The following is a 20,491-nucleotide window of genomic DNA, read 5'->3' as shown; positions in this document are numbered from 1 at the left end:
ATGTTGACAGTGAACTGGGCGCTGGTGGTGCACACCTTTAATCACAGCTTTTGGTAGGTGAAGGCAAGTAGATTTTCAAGTTCTAGGCCAGCCTGGTCTATAAAGTGAGTTCCAGGACAGCTACTCAGAGAAACCCTGTCTTGAAAAAACAAAACAAAAACAAACAAACAAAAAGTTGACAGCAGATAACTTGGAACCAGCAATAAAAACAGGAACTATTGACTGTTATTGTACTAGTAACTTATATCTCTTTATAGTTACTAAGGAAACTATGACTTAAGAGAATTAAACGATTTCTCAGGAAGGTAATTAACTTTTGTTGAATTCTAAAATCTGATTTACTTGAAAAAGGAAAAAAAAAAAACCTCACAATTTTTACTATTATTTAACTGACTAAATGATACCACATTGTGATAGGCCAAAGGTGTTATCAGTGGTGCATTATACATCATTTTGCAGTCAATTACCTTTCTTACAGGTTTTAGGTTTTTTTAGTATGTGTGTTTGCACTCATGTGTGGGGGAAGCCAGAAGAAGGTATCAGATCCTTAGGAGCTAGAGTTATAGAGCATCGTGAGCTGTCTGATGTGGGTATTGGGACCTGAACTTAAGTATTCTAGAAGAGCAGCAAGCCGTCTGAACAGCTGAGCAATGTCTCTAGCCCAGTACATACATTTGAAGCATATTTGGACATTTCTCCTATTTTCCTAGAAATAAATCCTTGAAGAAAAAATGATGGATTAAGCATGAGCACATTTAGAGCTTATATGCTGGGAACATTTTCAGTTGTTTTGATTTATATTCCCATCAGCAGTACCCTAGAGTGATTGCCAGCTGTATATAATAGTTATCTTTTAAAGATGTCTTTGAAATTACTACAAGAAAAATAAAGCATTTAACAATTTTTCCTTTCTTGAAGGAGAGAAAATACTTATTTTGCTGTCTTATTCATATTTGCTAGTACAGATTCTAGCTTTGAAATTTAAGAATAAAATGTAAACGAGAGTAGAAAACATTGTCTATACATAAACAGTGTATGCTTCACAATAAGGTGTACAAACTAGTGGTAAAACAACCCCCAGGCTCAAGCTGAGCTTCACCTGGTGAAGACGGCTCACTCTGTAGACACACTGCTCCCAAGCCTGCACCATGTGGTGGTGAGCAGAAAGCGTGGGGCACAGAGAGCCCTCAGCAGCACAGATCTAACGCCTGCGCTTCATACATCGCAGTCCATGTCCTCTTCATTTTGCTATAACTGTGGTTTCTAACAACAGTAGTCCTCTATTGTGTAAGTCATGAAGACCTACTGCCTAATGAGTATCTTGCAGTTAGTTTTATATAGTTTTGAGAATATTAGATGTTAAGTGTTTGAGGTGAGTCAATAATATTCCCTGGTAATTTTGCTTTTGAGTTCAGGCATGTAGGTCATAAGCAGCATTATTAGAAAAGCTTAATTGAAGAAACTATCACGAGGCTTAAGGACAAATCAGCCTGCTGACAGTTAACTACTTAACGTTCCCTACTCTGTCAACCACAAGGAGCGTCTCCCTGACATTATGGGCTGTCGCTCTCAGACCGTACACAGAAGAGGGTTAATGTATATGGGAGAGAAAAGGAACTGTTTGAGCCATACTCAGCCACTTCTTTCTCCTAAGCTCATCAATACATCAATAATTCTTCCCTGGGAATCAATTAGTAAACTATAAGAAAAACTGAAAAGCCAAGGAGAAGAACATTTCCTGAACATCAATGTATTAATTCACACACCAGCTATTTCTAGGCAGCTCCTTCTCTGAAATATCCTTGCAAAGAACAAGCAACAACGGTTATTGAAAAGGCCTAATGTCAAGGCAGCTAGAAAATGCTTACAGTGCCCAGCTCATGTCACTCATGTCACAGTGCAGGGCACACAAGGGTCAGAGCACAGGCACGGTAGCTGATGCCTGCAGCGACGATGCTTTCCTCCAGTACTGCCTTGTTTCACTATCTTCAGTCCTTTACGGTTTCCTTTCCTCTACTTTGTGATTAGATTAATTTATTCCTTTTCCATCTTTAAGGTGAAAGTTAGTTCTTTTTCTCTTTCCTTTCTATAATAATATTGGAAACTATGAACTTTCCTGAGTACTGCTGGGGGGGGGGGTTATACATATTTGACATTCTATTGCAATTTTATTGAAATTTAATTCTGTTAAAAGTCAGAGAGTGAAATTTGTGAGACTTCAATTGTTTGCACTTTTCTGATATCTTATTTTCAGAATAAAGGCTCTCTTTCTCTGTGTGTACTCATGCACCTATATTATATCGATTAATAAATGTATTTTAGTGTGTGTGTGAGACAGTGCACGTGCATGTATTAACACCCACGGAGGTCAGAGGATAGCTACAGGAGCCAGTTTTCTCCTTTCACTATGTGGGTCCTGAGATCAAACCCAGGCTGTCATGTCTGTTGTTTCCCAGCACTGGAGACCATCAAATTTAGAAAAAGCAATGTATCTTTTGTATTAGAAATATTGCTATTTTTGCTGGGCATTTGGCAGAAACCTTTAATCCCAGCACCAGGGAGGAAGAGGCAGATGGATCTCTGAGCTCAAAGCCAGCCTGGTCTGCAAAACAAGTTCCAGGACAGCCAGGGTTACATAGAGAAATCTTTCTTTGAAAGTCCAGAAAAAAAATTAAAAAAAAATATGATGTACCAAATAGCTGCAACGTAAGCAGATCTATAGCTGGGAAACTTATGTGCAGTAAGCAGGAAGGGAAGGATATAAAAGTACTGCCAGGGACATCAGTTTGTCTGAGATGACTGGATGAACTGACTGTATGATCTTGGGCAATTCATTAATTTCTCTTAGACCAAGCTTTCCATTGGGAAGTTTTCACTGGAGTAAGGCCAGGAGATCAGCAATATTCTTTCACATCAAATCAAAACTAAACAAACACTGTAATTTTATATTACTGGTAAAATGTCAATGTTGTACTCCTTTGGCCCAGGAAGCCCTTGTCTTAGTTACTTTTCCTGTTGCTGTAATAAAATAATCCGAAGCAAAGGAGACAAATACTGGGGCTCACAGTCCCTTGAAAGGGTTTGATCACATCGCATCACAATCAGGATGCAGAGACTGATGAACCATGCTGCTTCTCAGTTCAGGACCCCAGCCAAGGAATGGTGCCACCCATGGTGGATGCGTCTTGCCACCTCAGTTAACAGTCATGTTCAGAGGACCATATCCCAGGTGATTCTAAATATCAAGTTGACAATGGAGATTAATCATCACTGCCCTCTTTAAAAAACTTCACAAAGGAACATAAATGTGGACAAGGAGGTTCAGTGGCAATAACTGCATTAGCAAGAGGCCCAAGGGAAAAATAAACTAAACATGCAGTAGAAAAACTAGCAAAAGAAATTATAATATACCTATACGTGTTGATACAATTGAGCCATATAAAAGACTCAGGAAACGTGAATAAGGCACGAACAGAAGATTGTGTATAATGTCCTCATTTGACTGTTAAAGCAGAGAACTATTAACATAGATACAAACACATGGATGTTTAAACACACACAAAGGTTACTTCTATTTGTATACATAAGAAATGCAAATAGTCTGAGGTCAAAGAAGAAACTTCTCATTTTAAGCTTTTCAAATTCCTAATTTTACTATTAACATTGCCACTAAAGAAAAGCCACAAATTTTTTTGTTCATCTGTTTTTTTTTTTTTGTTTGTTTGTTTTTAACTTAAAAACACTATTTCCTCTGGGCAGCACAGCAGATCTGATCCTGTTGATGAGGTGCTGGTGAGCCAGCCTCAAGAACATGAGCATGGCAGAGCTGGCCTCACCCCTCATCTGCCAGGCAGCGGCATGTTCCCTGCACCTTGGCAGGTGGTAGAGCTTGCCCAGGTGCTCTGAGAGTGTGAGAGCTGACCCTCCCCCACGTAGGCTGCAGCACTTGGGAGAAAAGGCCCTGAACCTTGCCTGGGCAACATGAGAGCCGACCCTGGTGGCGTGGGTGCAGGTGAGATGGGGAGAACTGGCCCCACCTCTTGCTGCATGCTGTATTAGTGAGTTAGCTGGGGCAGTGCTGGACAACTCCCCCTGGTGGTGAGGATGAGGGAGAACTGGAGAGCTACCAGTGGCAACCCAACATCCACTCCATCTACCAACAGCTGGAGCATGAGAAGGGGCCAGTCCTGCAGATCCAAAGCTGTAGGATCTCCATGACACAAGGCAACAACAGGATATCAAAGAGAGTCCCAGTGAGGGCCCAGTATTGATAGCAGCTAGAGGACTTGAACCAGACAATAACTCTTAGCAATGAACACCCTCAAGTAAAGATGCAGGGACTAAAGGGTGTACTGTGTGACTCACTGTGTCACCAGCTTCCACAACGAGAATTTTATTTATTTTGAGGGGAGGTTGCAAGGACAGAGGGAAAATACAAAGGGATGGTAGATGAATGGGATCAGGGATGCAAGATGTGAAGTTCACAAAGAATCAGTAAAAAGATAAACAACAGCAAAAACTACTTCCCCATGCTTTCACTAAAAAGCCCTTATTAACCAAATATTTTATTTTCTCTGGCAAAGATTATTATTTATGCAGATATTTTTCAAATTACCTTGAAAAGCCTGGGAAACACATCAGCTGGCTGTCCACGAATCACAAACAGACGAGAATTTAATTTTCGTAGATTGGAATCTAGATCCTCAAGACACTGAAGCAAAAATCTAGAGAGAAAATATTTTAAATCTTAAAATATTTATTTAAAAGGTATGAAATATTATAATACTACGTTATTCTACAAGTGAAAAATGCCAACTTATCCTATTTACTGGTAACTCAGTATTTTCAGAAATTATGCTTACAAAGACTTTTTGATTTTATCACAATCTTCAATGTTTTAAGCAATCTTGAATTAAATCACTAAATTTCACTAAATAATCTAGTAAAAACTTACCTTGTAATCATAAAAATTAAGTAAATAAATATCAAAGCAATTAAATGAACTAGTTTCATTGTTCAAACATGATAAAATGAAAATTTTCTCATGGAAAGCCACTTCAAGAAATTTCTTATGGAAAAGCCACTTTTAAAGTCTAGATATCTTTTATTGGGAAAATGGAAACATTCCACTTGGTAATTCTGGACATACAAATAATATAAGAATCTGGGGTGTGGTGTGGCGCTACACACCAGTAAACAGCATTGAGAGATGACTGTATGTCCACAAATTCAAGATCAGCCTGGATTATGTAGGAAGTGTAGGGTCAGTCAGGGATATACGAGACCCTGACAGAGAAAACACAAACAAACAAACAAACAAAAAAGCAAATGAGCAAAAATGAGTACTTTTCTAGAGGACATTGCAATCACCTAAGAGAAACAAACCATAACATTCTTTTCTAAACCCAATGACATTTCTAATATAAAAAAAAGGAACAGATGCTAAAGCATATGGCATTAACTCGTGACTGTAGAGAATATTAGGTTTATCTGAAACAAAGGTTCTATGGAGTGGGTGGAACTACACAGACTTCTTCAGTGAAGAAAGCAGAAATGAGGTTTCCATATGACAGACATCTGGAAAATTCTGAGCAGTAGGGAAGATGCTTACTGTGCATCTTGTATTGTGGGGAAGCAGCATTTCCCGAGAACAAATCCAAAGAGGGTGCCTGCTCTGGAAGTTCAATATCACTGTCCAGTTACTTCTACCCAGAGTATGTTCCTCGCAGCTGGCAGGCAGATCTCAATTCGTCTCTACCTTGTTTATGTTCTTCAGGTTAAAGTCTTATCTTTTTGCTTTTCTCATGAGCTATGTCCTCACTGAGTAGTAATTGTGAGGAATAAGCTAAGTGGAAAGGAAAAACATTGCAAAATCACTTGACACAGCATGGTACCCAAAAGCTAAATGGAGCCATGTTGAGTTTTCACAGAAGCCACAGGTCCAAACGCCAATGGCCATCAGGTACCGTACCAACACAGAGCAGAACATTTCTATCACTGAAAGGTCACACCACACAGTACTGCCCTGAAATGTGCTTAGCCTAGAGATTATCTTGTGTTCTTTGTCTATTCTCATGCCACCAATACCTCAAAGTCTTGCTGGTATTTTATAGCTGCAGTTATTAACAACATAAGTGTGCTAGGTATGTCTGACACGTTCCCTCTTTTGCAACCTCTCCATAGCTTTGATTGTCATAGAGGTATACCCATGTAGACATGAAAGACATTCTGATCACTTCATTTTAAGAAGCGTCATGGTGTTGTGAAACAAACAGGAAATAAAACATTGTCCTCACTTTTCTATTTCAACTATCATCTTCCTGTTTTGGTTTGGAGTTACTTCCTGACATCTGAACCCCACCTCAACTCACTTGGGAAAGGCTGCTGTTAGTAGATGCACAGTGATACAAAAACATCTGAGGTTCATAATATTATGCACAAATATGCATAACCTAATATGTGAGAAGTGTTTATGGGTAGTGACGTAATTTCATGTGTTTTCTTAGCAAGATTTTTTTTGGGGGGGTTGGGGTACATGGTCTTGTGTACTTCAGGCTAGCCTTGAACTTGTTGTGAAGTCAAGCATGGTTTTGAACTTCTGATCTTTAGTGCTGGAATTGTAAGTATGTGTCACCATACCACTTGTCTTTATATGGTGATCCAGCATGTGAGGCAAGCATTCTATCAATTCAGCTACAGTCATAACCCCAAAAGATATTTTATTTTTTAAAATAATGGTTAAAGACTATTTACCTGTGTGTATGTGGCTATGTGAGTAGATAGCCCTGGTTGTGGGGTAGTTCTGTGCCTGTGCATATCTATGGAGGACAATGTCAGTGTCTTCCTCTAAAACTCTCCACCTGTTCCTTTGAGGCAGGGTTTCTCCCTGAGCCTGGAGCTCACATTTAACTCTGCTAAACTGGCAGCCAGCAAGCTCCAACAATCTTGATTTTGCCTTCCTGAAGCACTGGCATTACTGGTATTTGAGGGGCACCAGGCTTATTATGTGTTTGCTAGGATCTGAACTGTGGTCCTCACAATTGTGCAGTAGTGCTCTTAACTAGTGAGCTACGTCTCCAGCTCATCCCTCCCCAAAATATATTTGAGATACCTTAGATGTAATGAAGATCATTAAAGATTTTTTTTTGATAAAAGAAATGAATGAACTAGTTTGCTTAAGTAGAAACAGCACAAAGCTCAAATGTTCTATAGAGACAACCCAAGGCAGAAATAATCTCTAAAATATTTGCTGAATCACTGAGTCTATATTTGCTACCAAAACTGACAGTAATAAGAGTCCATAATGTGATCTGCTGCCCTCTTCTGGCCTGCAGGTAAATTACTGTGTATATAATAAACAAATCTTAAAAAAAAAAAAAAAAAAAAGGTGGGAAAAGAAAGAAAAATACCAAAGAATATAATTAATTCATAAGGTGAACAACCAAGTCTAGATTAACATCATGCATGTGAATTCATATTCACACATGCACAAGAACATATTATAAACATGTATATACCACAAATACAGAAAAACTATATGCGTATTTCTTTGACTAAACAAAATCATATTGTATGTATCAATTTGTTTAGTTGTGCATAAGGAAACAACTGGAAAGTTACTTGCTTGCCAAGGTACTTATCAATATCTACCCTTGAGAAATGGGGTTTTGTGTAGAGATAAAGCACTAATCTCAAAATGGATTCCAGCACACATTCCTTGGGAGTAAAAAGGTGGGCCCTATCTCCTGCACCTGGTTTAAAGAGCAACAGGTAATTCCATGTTTCCCAGTATGCACTGCACGGAAGAGCCATAATCTTAAGTCTAGAAGTAAGTATTATACACTGATTATCTGTGGAAAATCTTGAATTTCCTTGTCTATAGAACTGGAGTATAACAGGGCACATACCTCGGGAATTTTTGTGAAAAGTGAATAAACTAACATATGTGAGGTTCTTAGAACAGCACACAGTGAGCGCTACTATGATTAAACTAACATGCATGAGGCTCTTAGTGCACACGGCGAGCACTATTATGTGTTACTGAATACTTGCTCTCCTCCTTGCTACTGACTTCTATTTTTACTACAGCAATTGCAGTTTTATCTCTTGCTTGTATTTACTGCAGTGTCTCAAAATAGATCTGCCTACCAACAATCTCTGTCACTGTAATCCATTTCAGTACACATTATCAAATCATTGTGAGTTACATGTTCTTGTACAAAGGTCTTCAAGATTCATTCTTTACTCATAAAGAACAAAGTATTTTCTCAGCTACCATCCAATAGTACCAGGTTTATTATATCTCACTCCTCTACTGCTCTCACCAAAACCAAGCTACTCTTTTTTGTACACATTCGTTCTCTTGGAACATGCAATATCTCTTTCCTCAGTCTGAAGTACCTTTTGCCAATTCCTATCTTGAGTTTAAATCTTACTAAGTCTGAAGTTAGTTTCTCTGTTCTCTCAACTGTCAAGAAAAATGTATTTCATTGTAAAGGAAAGTTCGAATCATTCCTTATAGCACAAAACCCTGCATGCAAACATGCACGTGTGTACACACAGAGGCATACAGAGAGATAGACACACCCACCCCACACCCTCCTGTGAATTTACTGTGTTTAATTCTTAATCCCATGTCTTTCCTAACCTAGGTTTTAGCTTCTGTACCTGGAAAATGTCATCTTGGGTCTTGCAGTCTGCTAAAAAGACCTGAAGTGTAAGATGCTAGTCGGCTTGTTTCACAAAGCTTTTAGAGGATCACAAACACGTAAAATCAACTAGTAGCACATAGCTGATATTCATTAAATAGAAGTTATTGTTACTTTCCCTTCAGGATAATTTTTATTCTCAAGGTGGGCAGGGAAGTGCATACTTGTAATCCCAATATTCAAGAGAAGAAGCAGAAGGATCCCAAGGTAAAGGGCTTCATAGGCAGACCCGTCTGACCCATCTTAAAGAAAACAAAAACAAACAAACAAACAAAAAATAGCAATATCTATTTCTAAGATCCATATTCCATGTGTGTATATCTGTAAATACTTAGGCATGACAATAGAAAGAAATGAACTAGTTGGATGCCCAGGCTGATATAGAATCTCATTAAATTTATAGCTTCATCTGAATGTGACTGTGAAGCAAGGTTTCATCTTCCCCAGTGACAAGGCCAATGCTATACAAATACCTATTTATTAAAAAGGTACAGTACAATTAAAACTCCAAATCAACTAATTTCTAAGCCTATAATTCTGTGGTGGTACTACAAAAAAAATACACCTTAAACAGTATAGATTCAAAGCATTAAATCACTGATAAGGGCAAAAAATGAAAACCATTATTTGAAAACTACACAAAAATCTGACCCATTACTCAGAGTTCAGACCATATGTTCCAGAGAGCACATGATTTCAACATCCACATATTATAAAAATATGTGCCTTAAAACAGCATTTAACACTGAGTAGACAAACTTGGCATATATTGCATAGTCATGAACTCCATTTAAAGGTTTAGCTAATAAAGTAATACACTGGTTTTTAAATAGCCCAAATGGTAGTAAAACTCACTACAATCCTTCACTGTATGGAGGCACAACTTAACTATAAGACTGAAGGACACATATGGAGATATTAATGCACCTCTTCACTTTAAATATTTTAAGGAATTTTCCTCTAGAAACTAGTACCTTTTACTACTATAGAAGCGTACATGTAGTAACTTCCTTATAACACTTCCAGAAGATGATTTCAACATGAATCAACAGAAATAGTTTCTAAAGTAGGTCATCGCTATAGCAACCAGTGGGTGGTTTAGCATACTCCCATCACAATGACCTACTTTCTAGTCTGTGCTAGAATAGCTTATATAACTAGTATTTCTAGTTCTGCCTATAAAATAGTCTGAAAAAGGCAGCGGCAAGATACAACATAATCCCACTGCTAATGAAAACAAGGCATTATGAATTCACATGTGCACAACAGGACAAAGCCATCTGTTGTAGATTGGAGTTTCTACACTATCTTACACATTCATCAACGGGAACTACTCTTAACATTTCTAAACCAAAATCACACAGTGTTGACCTTACAGAACTTTTACATAAAGAATACAAATTAAAATTATTAAAACCACATGAAGAATGTCTCTATTCTCTACATATGAAATAAAAGTTTTAAATATTTAATAAAAATATTAAAGATCTTGACCTCCTATTATAAATAAAAAATGGAGATTCTTAACCATACCTTGAAGTATAGAGATTTTAAAATTATAAATTGTAATTTGCATCTCTAAATATAGAATAACTTTTTTACATGCTCCATTTTTAAAGTTTCTAACAAATTAGAGCTTTCATTTAGTCTGTCAACTGTGATGGATATTTTCTCTAAAGACAATACTTTAGCATTTAATACAGATAAAATAAGTATCATGAAGGTGAATTCTGCACTTGTTAAGCTCAAAATTAAGAATACACATCCATAGAATCATATAAGAACACAAAATTATTTTTATGACAAATACTTCTCAATGCTTTGTTTAAAATCTTAAAATAAAATTTATAGCCATCTCTGAGTTGCCCACAAAAAAAGCACAGAGGCAGAGCAGGGCTTTAGTGTGGGAGCTCAGGCCTGAACCAAGATGACTACGGGTGCACTGTAAAACAATCGCTCAATACGATCGAGGCTTTAGGTTCAATTCTCAAACATCAAAAAATAAGAAATTAAAGAAGTAATGAATTAAAAAAAAATGTTTAAAGGCCAGGCCTGGCAGTACACACATGGAATAGTGGAATAGTGGCACATAGGCTACAACCGAGTCAAGAGTCAAATTCAGTGCCTACCTGGGAAACACTGAAACATTAACTGAAAAAAAAAAACATATTGCCTAATAATTTCCAATTCAAAACTGCAAAATCAGATTGATGTAATGTGTCACATTTATCTTAAACAGGATGATCACTATTGTTACTGATGGTGTGATTCCCTGAAATATGAAGCAAAATTTACTAAAGTTCCCTAATATGTACAGGTAGTAAATAAAACTGGAAAAATGCCAATACATAAAAGGGTTTAATACCTGGTGGTTTGATGAACAGTGAATTTAGGCTTCCGTTCAGAAGGTGGGAAACTTTTTTACCGGGGTTTAAGTGTACAATAACACAATCGGTATGTGCAGCACTAAGGACAGCACCACACTTCTGACCTGTCTACATCAGTCTCCTAGCTTCCATGAACAAAACTCTTAAAACGCCTTCTAAGGAGTGGTAACTAGTTTATGAGAGGGGTTCTAATGTTCACAGAACTAGGAAAGGTACTGAAACTTATACATGATATACAGAAACACATTACTACTTGCTATGATGGGAGATGACATGTGTGGCACAAATGGGTAATACTGAGACTCCATGAAAATCATAGGGCAGAACTCATCTCTTGGATTTTCCTCTTTCTCTACAGCAGGGAAGATACTAAAATTTTATGGCTATAGTGATGGTAGAGGAGAACTTTTAGTAACAATAGAGTTGAATAGGGGTGGAGAAAGATAAGGAGAAACCTGGATTTTCCCACAAAGGCCAGGCATACCACTTTCCAATGTCCAGACAATTCCTGCCATATACTAGAAGTACCTAGTTAAATCACCAAACAAATTATGTCATGAGAAGGATTTTAAAGGCTTGACTCAATAGTCAGTGGACAAATATGATAAGGAAGGGGTATTGCATTTCTATTTTTCTAGGTACTAGTCACACAACCCTATAAAATATACCATTAAGAAAATAGGAAGTTGGAAACTCATCATGTACATTTTCCAAAGCTCAGTTACGAAATTAAATAAAAAATTTAATCTGGAGCCAGTGAGATGGCTCAGTGGTAAGAGGCACTTCCTACCAAGCCTGAGGACCCAAGTTCAGTCCTGAGACCCACATGGTAAAAGGGGAGAATGGATTCCTATAAATTATTGTCTGGTCTGCAAACACAGGCTATGTAGTGTATGCATGTGTATGTGTGCATGCATGTGCTCAAACACAAATAAATGCTTAAAAATTAGATTACAAAAGAACATAACAGATGAAAAGATGGCCCAGCAGTTAAAAGCTAACTTCACAACCAAAACGTCAAACCCCCCCCAAAACAAAAAAAAACTTTAATATGGGTGTGTGACTCCAAAGCTGTGCTCTCTGCATTACGCAACAGTGCTTTTGTACGGACCATGTAATGAAACAGGTGGTGACGAAGAGTCTTAAGTGACTCCGTTTTGTGTCTACTTAAGACAACTCTTGACCTCTACACACGAATAGTCACATCCCTCCTGGCAACACATTTGAGGTTTCCATGACTTTGACCATGGGCCAGGTGTATTAACCAAAATAATGTGAACCAAAATAACTAAAGAAGGTATATGTAAAAAATAATTGCCGTATTATGTCTGCAATAATTAATATGCTCTGCCAGGAATGAACATTTCAAGTTTACTCTGACTCTCATCTAATTGTGATATAAAATATGGTCACTGTGGCTTTTGTCTTTAAAAATGGTGACTCCCTGAGCTTAGGCACCAAGAGACTCTAAGGTATGAGCCTGCTCTTTGTCAGTGGCTAATAAAGAACTCATATAATTTTAACTGAATTAATCAGCATGGTTGTCTGTATCTTCCTTAGATGTATTATTTCAGTAACATTTCAGAAAAACTAGCTGGACAGCTTTAAAGACACAAGATGACTACTAGAGCAGTTTTCTTTTTGCCTCAATGTTGGGGATGACAAGCAGTATATCAGCTCATTTTTTCTTACTGTGACAAAATCCTGCAAAAACAACTTACGAGGGGAAGGCACCTGGGGACAGCCCCACGGATTTCAGTCCACACACATTTTGCTTAAGTTAGAACATCATGGTAGGAAGCATGAGGTGAAGCAAAATGAGTTGATAAGAAGGACAATGCCTAGAAAGGAACTATCTTTCCTGTGTACATCCCACCCTACCCCATGGTGTACTTCTAACTAGGCTGTACGTCCTAGTCTCTAACACTTCCCAACAATGCCATCAACTTATGAATCTATCAGTGGACTAATTCATGTATTAACGCATATCATGTTCTAATAGCCTTTCAAGAGTGTCACAAGCCAGGGACCAGCATTTCAACACCTAAGCCACGAGGGGTGTATGGTAAATGGAGAGTGAAGAACTTCAGTCATAATATGTCAACAAGCTACTCCCAGACTCCAGGTATTTCACAGGTATTGGGTTCTTTATTCATGTTGTGTTACAGATCTGCTGAGGCACTTCTACTCACAGAAGAACCTCTCTCTCTCTCTCTCTCGTGTGTGTGTGTGTGTGTGTGAGGTAGCAAAGAACCACAGGTATCAATCAATCAAGACACTGAATCAGAAAGGCAAAGAAACATCATGACTAAATGAAGAAAACTCATAAAAGCAGAGACTGACAGGGAATGTGTTATTGGAAAAATGACTTCAATAAACATCATACTTTCTAAAATAATGTGTGTGTCCCTCAAGTTTTACCATTTCAAATGTATTAAAAATCATTGCCAAATAAAGCCTTTTGCTAACCTTGTTGACAGTACATTAGGTTAGGTTAAGATACTCAAACAGAAATAGCTAATAAGCTGACAAATAAGAGAAATGAGAACTTCTTAAAGTAATTCCCTGGGCTGCTCTAAAAGCAAGTGCTAGAGTCAGCATTAGCCTGAGGATTTCTACAAAGCCTTGGAAAACTTGAGCTTAATCCAGGTTAAGGAAGACAGAAAATAAAAGCCCACGACTCATCAGAGTAGGGCAGCTAATAATAGACCTTCCTTATGTAGTCAGAGCATCCAAAAGCTTCACCCCCAGTTCAATACTAAGTCACCAATAAGTCAGTGTAAAAAACTCCAGTCTCAGAAAGAAGCAAAGTTTATCCTTAAGTGGAGAGAGTAAAACAGCAAATTCACAGTGGGCAACAGTGGAATGGTCAGAGTAAACCCCATGATCAACCCAAATACACCGATCTAAGTCAGCCGTGCCACTATCATGCACTCTGTGGTGAGGACAAGACCACTGTCGCTGTTTTTAAAGTTTCCTTTTGTAGGTAACAATGTGTGTACATGTATATATGTATACTATGTGCATGCCTGGTGCCCATGGGCCAGAAAAGGGCACTGGATCTCCTGGACCTGGGGTTAGAGGTGGTGGTAGTGAACTCCCATGTGGTGCTGGGAACTGAACTTGAGTCCTCTACAAGAGCTTCAAGCGCTCTTCACCCTGACCCATCTCTCCAGCCCCAAGAAGGCCATTTAGTAAGACACCTTTTTCCTAGTCCTATATCTCCAGACTAATCATGAAAACAAAAACAAAAATAAAATCCAGGAAAACCCAAACTTGGGTCCATTCTACAAAATACAGAAACAACATTCAAAACTATGACGGTCATAAAATGTAGGATAGTCCTGAGAAACTGTTACAAAACAGATGAGGGACATCTCTAAGTAGAGTGAAATCTGAATAGAGCCTGGACTTCAGTGAAGAATGTGTCTCAGTTTTGACAAAAAGATGAACTGTATTAATATTAGAGAGAACACACAGGAGTTTTCTGCATTATTTGGCACATTTTCTATGTACCTAAAATAATTCAAAAATAAGTCTTACTGACAAATATCTGTCATCTCACTGAAAATTCAAAGAATTGGGCTGGAGAGATGGCTCAGAGATTAAGAGCACTGACTAGCCTCTTCTAGAGGTTCTGAGTCCAATTCTCAATAACCACATGCTGGCTCACAAACATCTATAATGAGTTTGATGGCCTCTTCTGGCATACAGGCAAACATGCAGACAGAACATTGTATACATAATAAATAAACCTTAAAAAGAAAGAGAAAATTCAAGGAACTGACATGACAGAAAACACTTCAAGCAAAGCATTGCATTTAAAGTAGTGCTAAACTATCTATGGCTATGGTGGGCCCATATTAATGCATATGACCCTTACCCCTCCACAAACACACATGCACAAATAACAAATCCTTTCAGATCCTTAACTTCAATACATGCCACCAAGTAATTCCACCAAAAGGTCCACAAAAAAAATTAATCACAAAATAGAGGAGAATCACTTGAATTGCAAGATATGAGATCAGAAAAAATAGAGCTCATGAAAGGTACTAATTAAGAAACACATGCACCTCAAGCAATGTAACAAAGAAAAACACCTAGGCTGGTGTTTGGGGAAAGGAAGAACTGGAGGAAATAAAAAGAAAATCAAAAAATAAGGTGATAGACAATTTAAAAAGATACTCAACATTGACCTGTGACCTACACACACACACACACACACACTACAAGTAGACAAAAATGAAAAACTTAAGACAAATAAGTACCTTACTATAAACATGACTTGAAGAAATGTAAAGTTTACCAAAATGAACTCAAGTCCTAAAAGAACATGTAAAATGATCCTAATAGGTATTAGGACACACACCGAGGCAAGAGAAACTGGACCAATGTAGGCTATAGTAAGTAGGGTTCCAGCCAGGATTATATGGCCAAGCAAAACAACAATCAGAGCTGGCATGGTGGTGCATGCTTATAACCCCATTACTCAGAAGGTAGAGACAGAAGGACCAGAAGGTCAAGGTCAGCCCGGTCTGCATGAGACCATCTTAAAAAGGGTGTGTGTGTGTGTGTGTGTGTGTGTGTGTGTGTGTGTGTGTGTGTGTGTGTGTGTATTTAAAAAAATCAATAGTTAAAAAGTTACAAAGAAACATTCAAGGACTGGATATTTTTAATTTTACAGAGGTTCTTGTTTCATACAGAGGACAGATCAAAAACTAAAATTTTCTTATTCCTCTGTGATCTCAAAGAACAACATGGCTATTTATAATCTAGAAATCATATCCCTGTCTATTTTTAGACACTCCTGCATTGTGCCTCCAAAAGTCAGGCTAAAGCAAGTGTAATATACACTTCTAGGCTTTAGAGGACTTTCATTTAACTAAATAGCATCTGCCTAACATGTACTTAAAAGCATGCTGTCCTAGATCTAAATCTAACAATCTGACTTGAAATTTCTACTTTAAAACATCCACAACCAGCATAACAAATGGCCAAGACCTTATAATAAAAGTTCTTCATCAGAGAGATACAAATAAAAACTACAATGAAATATCATCTTTCTATAACTAGAGTTGTTGTTATCAAGAAGATAAAAATAACGAATTCTGACAAGGACAAAGAAAAAAGAAACTTTCATGGACTGAGGCAACATGGACAGTGCATCAAGTGAACTATCCAGATATACTGAGGTAGTATGTAGGAGCTGAAAAGTAGGCTTCATAGACATATAGGATAGAATGATGGCTACAGAAGTTAGGAAGGAGACAAGAAGAGGAGGTAGAGGAGGACTGGACAACAACAGCTATCCAAATCAGAGACATGGAAGAAATAACTCTGGTGTGTAGTTAGGTGTCTACAGCTTACAATAATTATTGTATAGGTCATAAAGAGCTAAAAGGGAAGAACGTAAAGGTTCTCATATTTTTTGGTTGTGAGCCTAGCTTTTAACGGCTGAACCATCTCTCCAGCCCAAAGGTTCTCAACATGAAGAAATATTAGTTGTTGAAAATGATTGGTCATCTCATATTGTATGAATGTATAGTGATTATGTGCTGTTGTGATACCATTTAATTTTTTTTTAATTGAAAGAGGCTGGCATAAAACATTTTACAAAACAAAATAGAACCAATGAGACACAACATTTAAAGAAGACATGAAAAACACAGTAAAAACTGCTAACATATACAAATGGATTTTTAAAAGAAGAAAAGAGAACAAATCAGGAATGCATTAAAAAAAGGAAACAGCTGGAACAGGTTCTAAACTAACAAGACACTAATACACAGGTTCACTTCCATGAGGAATTAATAGAGTAATTCACAAACTGTAGTTTAAAATATTGTATGGCATCAGAGAAAGGGAATATTTAAAACCAGACAAAGATGGTATATTGCCCTCAAGAATTAGTATTGGGAGCAATAAGTGATCACACTTCTAGTATTCATGGAAAAAAATAACTGTTACCTTATAATTCTATTCCACAGTGTAAAAAATGATGGGATCTCATACAGATGGGAAATTTATAACCACCCAAAGCTCTTATGCTAAATGCTTGATAATCAATTTGTGGAACTATTGGGACCCAGGAGAATTTTTCAGAGATAGGGCCTGGTCATAAGGAAAGGACTACTAAGGGGGAATACTTGTGGCCTGACCTCCTCCTCTCCTCTTCTTGTGGCTTCCTAGACACTGTGAGGTAATCAACCACATATCTCCTTCCATAGCATTCTACACTGGCCTAGGTCTGATCCTTAGGACCACAGCAACTATGATCTGAAATATCTGAAACCATGAGCTAAAGCGAAACCTTTCCTCTTTAGTTGATTCTCAGTATGTTGTGATACGATGGGCTGCAGTATCTTCAGACAATGGATGAAGGAACTTGCCTTGCCCCTAGATTCTCTACTAAACACTAAAGTCAGTCCAGATAAAAGGAAGGAAAGTGATCCCAAGTTTCCATGTGAGGAGGTCTGACACATGAGGAGGAATAAAAAACAAAGAATACGGTAAATGTGTATAGAAGTCATCATTGGCCTTATAAATGATGAGAAGGACAAAATGACTAGAAATATAGACACATCAGAAGGAGGTGAATTGGTGTACAATTTAAATGTATTTTATCACCCAATAAAGGGACAAATTATTCATTAACTTTTGACATGGATCTATATGCAACTGATAATAAACAGTGAATAGTTAAAATAAGGTATACTTTCCAAAGTAGTAGAAAGATATTAATAAAATTTTAATCAATGAAATTAAAATAACAGAGATAAAGCAATAGAACAGGAATGACAAAAATAAACATGAAATAAGGATGATTGACATACAGCTGCAGGGATAGCTCAGCAGTTAAGGGCACTTGCTGCTCTTGCAGAGGACCAGGGTTTAATTCCTAGCACCTACACAAGAGTGCATAACTGTAAATCCAATTCCAGGGGTTCCAACACCCTCTTTGGCCTCCTTGGACACTGTACACACATGGTGTACGGACATACATGTAGGCAAAATACTATATATATATGTATGTAATTTTAAAAATATGATTTCTACAAATCCAAGTAGCTTAGTAATAAAAAAATATAAATAGGCTAAACAGAGGCTTTAATCAAAATGAAAACTACTCAAACAAACAGAAAAGTAAAACCATGCTATTCACAAGAAGATCTAAAACATAGGCCCTAGAAAGGCTGAAAGATAAAATACAAAAGTTTGTTATAAAAGTATCAAAGAACTTTCTCTAGTGGTATTAATTATAAATGTAACAGAATTTAAAGACATATACAATAAATAAAATTCAAAATAATAGACATCAGGAAATATAATGGTTTATATATACAATTATAATTCATATTAATAAAAGCAAAAGGCTTCAATTTGCCAAGCAGAAATATTCCAATATTATAATGTCAAATGCATAAGGTACCAATTGGCAGAACTTACACACACACAGATCCGTGACTCTAGGGCTTTTTACTCTGATAATAACTGACTGAGGTGGCTGATCTTCATTGCCAATTTTGACAGGCTTTAGAATCACCTGGGAGACTGTCAGACATATCTGGTATGGCTGTGAGGGCACTTCTAGCAACCATGAGGAAGACCCAGCCTGGATATAGGGATTCTATCCCATGGGCTGGCGACCCAGGCAGACTGGAAGGCAAAGGAAGTGGTGAGATTCCCATCTCTCTTCCTGGTTTTCCACCACATGAACTGCTCTGCCACGCCCCTTGCCACAATGGGCTGACACCTCTATAACTACCCCCAATTCCCCCACCATCAGGATAACTGTCAGGATTTAGTGATACATTGAGATAAGCACACCAGAAATATATAGAGAAGATCTGGATAACATATGAACAACTCTGGATTAATGGAAAAAAATCAAAGCATATCCTCCTTAATAATCATAGTGTGTGTGTGTGTCTGGAAGATATATTTCCATATATATATATATATATATATATATATATATGTATATATATATATATGTATGTATGTGGGATAAAGGTATATATAGGACATTTTATCTGAGTATATGTTAGATCATTAAAATCAAAACATTTGTCAAAGAACTGAAATAATACATAGCATAGTTTATAACTTCTTGTATTTAAGCTGAAAATAGTATTAAAAATTAACTAGAAAAATGTCATGTTATAAATATTTTAAGTACATCTTTCTAAATCACTACTAAAAGGAAACAAGTATAATAACTTTACAAAGTTATTTGGAAATTCTTAACAATGAAACTCTCACATAAAGAGACTGAGTTACAACTGTAAAGTCAAGCAGAGGAACACTTACTACCTAATGCTGACCCTAGAAAATGATAAGTCTAAAAACTTAGTAAGCACAATAGGCTATTTCAATCCTAACTGCATTTCAATAAATCAGAGTATGAAAAAGAAATAAACCCAAAGGGGTTAGTGAGAATTAAAAAAAAAAAAAAAAATGCATGGGGCTGGTTGATAGAGCTCAGTGGTAGAATACTTGCCTAGCAGGTGCAAGAACATGGATTCAATCCCTAATTATCAGGAAATAAATACGGAAGAAACAACTACAACAAACCCAATAGAAAGCAAGAGTAAATTTAGTTCTCCGATCTTGAACTAACCTCTAATCAAGACAAAAAGAGAAAAGACATACATAAAAACTACTAAAAATGAAAAAAGGGCCAGGCTGGTGGTGCAAGTCCTTAATTTTAAAGCCAGCACTGTATTCAGAAGACAGAGGCAGATGGATCTCTATAAGTTCAAGACCAGCCTAGTCTACATAGCAAGTTCCAGGACAGCTAGTTACATAGTAAGTTCTGTGTTATCAGCATGAATGCCTGACATGAGCTGAACAAGGACAACAACGATAGACATGCTAAGAAAGCCCACAAGGTCTACACTAAGAATTCCAGGCAAAAAAGGAATGCTGAGCTCAGGAGAAACAGTCTTACCCAAGGAAAAGCATACCCATTGGCTGCCCAAGACCAATGGTCATTCCTAAAAACATACATCCAAATAACATCACACAGCTTACACATTTAGTAATGGACACACACACACACACACACACACACACACAGAGAGAGAGAGAGAGAGAGAGAGAGAGAGAGAGAGAGAGAGAGAGAGAGATTTAACAACAATTAATGAAATAAAGAGGCCATGGAGGAAGATCTGGAAGAAACTAGGGAAAAGGAAAACATGATCAAAATATATGAAAACAAAATTTTTCCCAATAAAGAAAGGAAAGAGAGGCTAAAAATTTAGAAGAGGACAAAAAACGGTGATGGGAGGGTTTGAAGGAAAGGGAAGGGAGAAATGATGTAATTATGTTATGATCTCAAAAAGTATAAAATAATTAAAATTTTATGATAAAAAAGTGAAAAGGGTAAAATGA

General features: G+C 37.2%; 1 protein-coding gene across 2 annotated transcripts in view; it reads right to left on the bottom strand.

The window, feature by feature from the left end:
- Positions 1 to 20,491, bottom strand: part of Cry1 (cryptochrome circadian regulator 1) — a 60,075-nt gene that overhangs the window by 28,112 nt on the left and 11,472 nt on the right. For both annotated transcript variants that reach the window (XM_051206250.1, XM_051206249.1), the window contains exon 2: positions 4,616 to 4,724. In XM_051206250.1, the coding sequence (XP_051062207.1) occupies positions 4,616 to 4,724 (109 nt within the window). The remainder of the gene's footprint in view (positions 1 to 4,615; positions 4,725 to 20,491) is intronic.

This window comes from Phodopus roborovskii, unplaced genomic scaffold, assembly GCF_943737965.1.
Source record: "Phodopus roborovskii unplaced genomic scaffold, PHOROB, whole genome shotgun sequence".
In the NCBI taxonomy this organism is placed as follows: Eukaryota; Metazoa; Chordata; class Mammalia; order Rodentia; family Cricetidae; genus Phodopus; species Phodopus roborovskii.
Note: the sequence above shows the minus strand (reverse complement) of the source record. Positions and strands in the feature narration are given on the sequence as shown.